The sequence below is a fragment of the Citrus clementina genome, unplaced genomic scaffold (assembly GCF_000493195.1).
Source record: "Citrus clementina cultivar Clemenules unplaced genomic scaffold, Citrus_clementina_v1.0 scaffold_9, whole genome shotgun sequence".
Taxonomy (NCBI): domain Eukaryota; kingdom Viridiplantae; phylum Streptophyta; class Magnoliopsida; order Sapindales; family Rutaceae; genus Citrus; species Citrus x clementina.
Genome location: NW_006261964.1, coordinates 5,542,582 through 5,548,432, shown reverse-complemented (window position 1 = coordinate 5,548,432; position 5,851 = coordinate 5,542,582). Strand labels below are relative to the sequence as shown.

General features: G+C 32.6%; 1 protein-coding gene across 1 annotated transcript; it reads right to left on the bottom strand.

The window, feature by feature from the left end:
• Nucleotides 1–2,383: 2,383 nt before the first annotated feature.
• Nucleotides 2,384–3,983, bottom strand: LOC18032541 (transcription factor MYB13). Its single transcript, XM_006420164.2, has 3 exons — nt 3,718–3,983; nt 3,486–3,615; nt 2,384–3,167 (listed from the first exon to the last, which is right to left on the bottom strand). Exons 1-3 carry the CDS (start codon nt 3,848–3,850, stop codon nt 2,621–2,623), a joined length of 810 nt encoding a protein of 269 aa, XP_006420227.1. The 5' UTR covers nt 3,851–3,983; the 3' UTR covers nt 2,384–2,620.
• Between the last annotated feature and the right edge of the window lie 1,868 nt (nt 3,984–5,851).

Below are 5,851 nucleotides of genomic sequence, written 5' to 3'. Positions count from 1 at the left end.
ATAGACTACTTTATCCAAGGAGTAGAAGACAGGAAAAGAAAAGGTGAAAAGGAATGCATTTATGGATCATTTTATTGGGAGTAATTGTATAGTCATAAATTTTTGTATAAATTAATGTGGTATGATAAGATTGGTTAAATTAAATATCACTTAATTTCACATAATTTATTTTTGTTATTTTATATTTTTATTCAACTGAATAAATTAATGTCATATCAATTTATATAAAAATTTATAACTGTATCGTTACTCTTTTGTTGGATGCCTCTTGAATTTCACAGGAATTATACGAGAGATATTTTCGTCACTCACTTCATCTTCCGGGATATTTATTATTAACGCTAGTCATTTGTTTCCACACATTTTTATTCATTTTCAGCTCATCAATGCCCCTCAGGTCAACAGGGGAACTTTGAGCGTTTTATCTTTCGCTCTTCCACATGGAAATCGTATTCATTTTCCGCCACCACAACTGTCAATATGTCATCGCTGAGCATTAATGACTGTGGAGTTTTGCATACGGTTGAAGTAATGGTCCAAGTACGGTGCTCTAAGGGCAGCATAGCCCATTAATAAAATCTGATAATCTGATAGCGTCCAAGCTCTAAGGTGTGGTATTCCAAAATAAACATCTATCGTATCACGAAATTAAGAGTAACCATAAGCACATCAATTTCGATGACTGTTGAAAGTCATGTTCAGCAGCTTACGAAATTGAAGAGTCAAGAATTTTCACAACAATTGTTTTGAAAGGCTCGCCGTATGTGAATGAGATCACCTTGTGGTGCAAATTCCACCATTCACACGACAGAGATTTGAAATTAGAGCCTGACTGCAGTGCAATAACCTGAAAATGGGGTAGCTGTCCCAATTTCTTTCTTCTTTCTTTTTTCTTTTTCAAAAACAAGTTTTTTTTATTATTAGTAATGATTTTATTATTATCACATGCAACATATTTTTCGCAACGCACATTGTGCGAACACATTCATTAGGAAAAGTTTTTTGCCAACAACAAAATAATTGTTGACGATGACCGAAAATCCAATGACTATAAAAGGAAGTTGAGCCTGAACAAACAAACCCCACATCCAAGAAGACTTCATAAAGTGGCATTAGCATTTGGCAATAACCTGAAAATTTTTCTCACGACTAAAGAAAGTAAGACCTAGAACTAATAAGGACCATGTTCCTAATCCAAAGTACTCCTTTATTTTATGCTTCTGTTTTATTGACTTGACTGATAAAGTTTTTGTGGTTCGTGTTCTGCTCTCAAGTATATACAATGCAAAAGAATTTTCTAGATCTTGATTCGTCTTTGGAAAATTATTACACTGAGAAGGGACAATTGAAACAACGAAGAAAGCCCCCCGAAAAAAAGAAAAGAAAAGAAAAGAAAGGCAAGGTCACTTGCACCACAAGTGAGTTTCCTTGAAAATTTTTGTATGTATAATTAATCATGTTTCTTTATTTTATTAAATATTTGCAATAAATAATCGTGTTTATTACGTTTTAAAGAACTCACTTTACCGCTCTAGTGGTCTTACCGACTCAAATCTAGATTAGTCGGGATCAAATGTGATCTTCGGATACCAGGTAGTTTAATACACCGAAAAAAAAACCCATTTTCTTTTATTTATATTCCTTTTTTTTTTCCTCTCCACAAAGAATGTCTAATATTCTGGTTACATATGAGACTCAAAAAAAATGATGAATCTAAGTTTAAGATAACAAAAAGAAGACTCCCAGTCTCCTGATCAGTTTGGCCAAAATTTCCAATCATCTTCAAATCATGGGTTTGCTTTCATTCTTAGTTTTGATTTTGGTGATCAAAGCGAGGAACCGAAGACAAAGTGAGAGAAGAGATGCAAAATTCACCAGTTCATTTTATCTATGATAATTATGGAATTAAGTGAAATATATTGAAAAATTTAGGTAACTTTAAGATTAAAATGATAGATATTTAATGGTGAAGTTTTTTGAAAATACGGGATTTGAATAGAATCTACAAAAGAGTATCATTACGCATCACAAATATTATTTATAGTGCATATTAATATTAATTATATGTTGCAAATTATACCTACAACGATTATGTTATTATCAATAATGAAAGAAAGCTGTCGCAGAGAATATATTATAATGTATTACTTAGGGATGATTCAACGTAACAAATCGAAACCCCAAATCTCATTGGAGCATATTATGGGATCTAGTGGCTACTAAACAATAAGCTTGTTTTTTTATCTTGTCAACTTCACAAATTCTAAATTAGAGTAATAACTAACGTTTTGTCCCTATGACAAACTAGTACGTACACATTAATTAATTGTAGAATATAGAATGAGCACGCACGCGTATTGGACAAATAAGGATTACACACAACTCTAAACACAAGAAGCTGCCTATTTAGCATTAGCTTTTCTTCAATTACTATACAAAAATTACAAGTCAGTGAAATTTGACTTTCCCTTATTCGTCTCATCAAATCACCTCCAATAAGTCACTGATAAGAATGATTCCAGCTAACTACTTCTCAATTTTTCTAATGATGCACGCATGTGTATACTTTCGACAAAAGACTGGACTAATAATCAACACACGTTGTCGTATTTATAAATTTCTAAAATGGTAATGTTAATGAGTCTGCCCCGGACGTGACCAGAATGTTGTACCAGAAGTCCATGCCGCCACCGTAATCATGATGACCGATCGCAAATTCATTAAGGCCGCCTCCGAAATCTGATGTCAAATTGCTTGAATTTTCAGATAAGCTGGTGTCTGTCCAGAAGCTTTCATCAATCACAGGAAAACTTTCAAACGAGTCAACATTTTGCTCATGATCACTTTTCACATGCTTATCCATGCAGTACTGATCACTATTATTATTATTATTATTATTATTTGTTTCTCCAGTAGTGACCGAGGAGAGCTCATCACTGGAAGATGATGCCTGGGGAGACATTGCAGATTCTGCAGACTGATGATCATGAGCTGTTGTTGCTTTAGAGTTTTGTTTGTGATCATCCGAATTACTATTATTATTATTAGTATTGGCCTTCTGGTTTTGCTTCAGTACTGCTGCTGCTTTCTTCTTCAAGTGCGTGTGCCACACGTTTTTAATCTCATTATCTGTCCTTCCTGGTAACCTTCCTGCGATAGCTGACCACCTAGAAAATGGAGCAAAGTTTATAAGAAACCTGAGACATTTACGCTCTATGCTCTACTAATTGGACCATAATGTAAAAGTCACAAACTTGAGGTGGCCACAATCTAAATTATTAAAAAAGGGCCTAAAGGTGATTTGGTTTATCCAGCTTGAGGGCCATTACCCCTCCGTGGCTCTATTCCAGAGGCCAGCACCACGGAGATCACCTTTATAGATATAGCTTGGCAGAATAAGTGAAGAGTTACTCTCCCCCAAGTCCCTGAAGTTAAGGCTAATTAACAATAGAATTGAGATATGTGATCGAATGATAGATGCATACCTATTCCCCAACATGTCATGCAAGTTGATGATAGTTTCCTCTTCTTCTTTGCTGAAGTTTCCCCTCTTAATATCAGGCCTCAAGTAATTTATCCATCGGAGTCTGCAACTCTTTCCACATCTCAACAAACCTGAAGGATAAATAAAATTGAAAGCCAATTAGGAAAATTAACTAACACTACATATATGTAGATCTCTTCATATATTAGAATTCAATTATGTATGCTACTTACCGGCTTGCTTTGGTAACGCACGCCAATTGGGATGGCCGTGTTTGTTTATGTGGACGATTAAAATTCTATCTTCTTCAGGAGTCCATGGCCCCTTCTTCAACCCCATCTTCTCACAGCAGGGAGCCCTCCCCATCTTGTTAATTTCTTTCAAACTAGTGGAGTTACTAATGAAAGAAGAGATTAACCGGGTACTCTCTTGATCTGCTTATATAAAGATTTTGAATGCCCTGTTGGGGTGGCTGCATATTTATGCTTAAAGATATATTCCACAGTGTCTTGCTTGAAAAGTCCAGGGCAAAAATATTTTAAAAGATAATCTTCATCGTATATTCAACACGACATACGTAGGTTCCTGGAAATGGGATTTAGTTTACTCGAGTATTATTTGCAGTCAATCGAGTTCATTGTAAATGATATTCTGAGTCCAAAACATGTGTTGAAGCGTCAAAATTTGATTGAATAGACACACGGATGATACAATGTATCTGTCCCAGGTAAGATTTCCTCATGCTTTATGACCTGTAATAGTAGAAAAGGAACCAATGCAAATAATGGACAAAAAAATCTCATGCATAATTGGTCTCAAGAAATTATTATTATTTATGAGTGAGTGAAGAAAGCTAGATGCTGCTGCTGCTGCTGCAGGACAGCCGCCAAAAAAGATTAAAAAAAAAACAATCACTTCTCGACAATAAGTCTTTCACGTTTTCAAAATCGGCTATCTTGATTTTTCTATATTTATTTATGACCTGAAAAAAAATAATTATTTTAAAGATGATAACATTTGTTTAATATTTTGTAGAAGAATTTGTAAGTCTATCACTGTCTTTAATTCTCAAATCTCAATTAACACCATTGAAAATTTTAAAAATAATCTTTTATATATCAATAAACCTCTCATAAAATTCCGGATTTTCTTTTTATAAAATGGCGGTATGATAATAGTCTTTAATAGGGCAAAAGTTTCGAAAGAAGATCTGAATTCTGTCACCTTGGATTTAAACCATAAGTTACAAATGTAGTCGCTTCTTCTTTTGTGCAAATTATAAAAGTGTGTAAATAGATTGTAACCATGAATACATATGAGAAGCTTTCTATTTCTCAAAATTTTTTCAAAGGATTTACAGCTCGTAACAAGATGTGAATCATAATGATAACCGTTGATATAAAGTCATGAGTGTTGATGGAGTTATAAATATTTGGATATTTATTTTATGTAAATTAATGTGACACAAATTTATTTGTTAAATGAAAAATATAAATATAAATAAATCATGTGAACTAAAAAATATTAAATTAAATCAATTAAATTATATATGCCACGTTAATTTATAAAAAAAAAATTATAGAGGGGTTCATTAGTCCATTAAATGTTATTTCAAGTGGATTGTGAATGCATGGTACGAGTTTTCATGATTGGAATCTAATTCTTGTGGATGTTTATTTGCCGGCTGCTCGCCCAAACATTTACAAAAAGAAATGAAGACAAAATTAATAAGAATTCATATATAAAAAAAAAAGAAGGGATGAAGAAGATAATACGGGTGTGGAGAGAAAAATTGTGGGCTCTGATAACTCTATCTTTTTACTAAATTCATAAACGAAAATATAAATTAAAGTAAAGGTTCTGATCAGGGGCAAAGCTATCAAGAAGGCTAACTCGGGCCGTAGTCCGGGTTAGTTTCTTGAAAAAAAAATGAATTAATTATAAATTTATTTAAAAAAAACTTATAATAAAATATAAAAATATAACAAATAATTATAGTTAATATCTATTTTCTCTAAATCGAAAAACTCATCCAAATCTCTAACTAATTGATCCAATTATCCAAAGTCTAAATTCTCCAAAACTCATATGTTCAAATCATCAAGTTGTCACCTCATGATTGACGGTCAGCCTCTGCTGCACCCATATGCTCATACTGTTTTTGAATTAGTTATTAGCTTATACTTTTGTCAAATTTTTTGATAAAATAATTAATAATTCTCTAATAGATTATTATCGCACACAATATAATTTAGATACAATACTATATGAATTTTTTTTTTGAAGAATCGAATAAAATTTTGTCGATAGTATTTTTTTTATTTACATTGTACTTTTATAGTTTTATTATTAGTTTTTTGCTTCTCC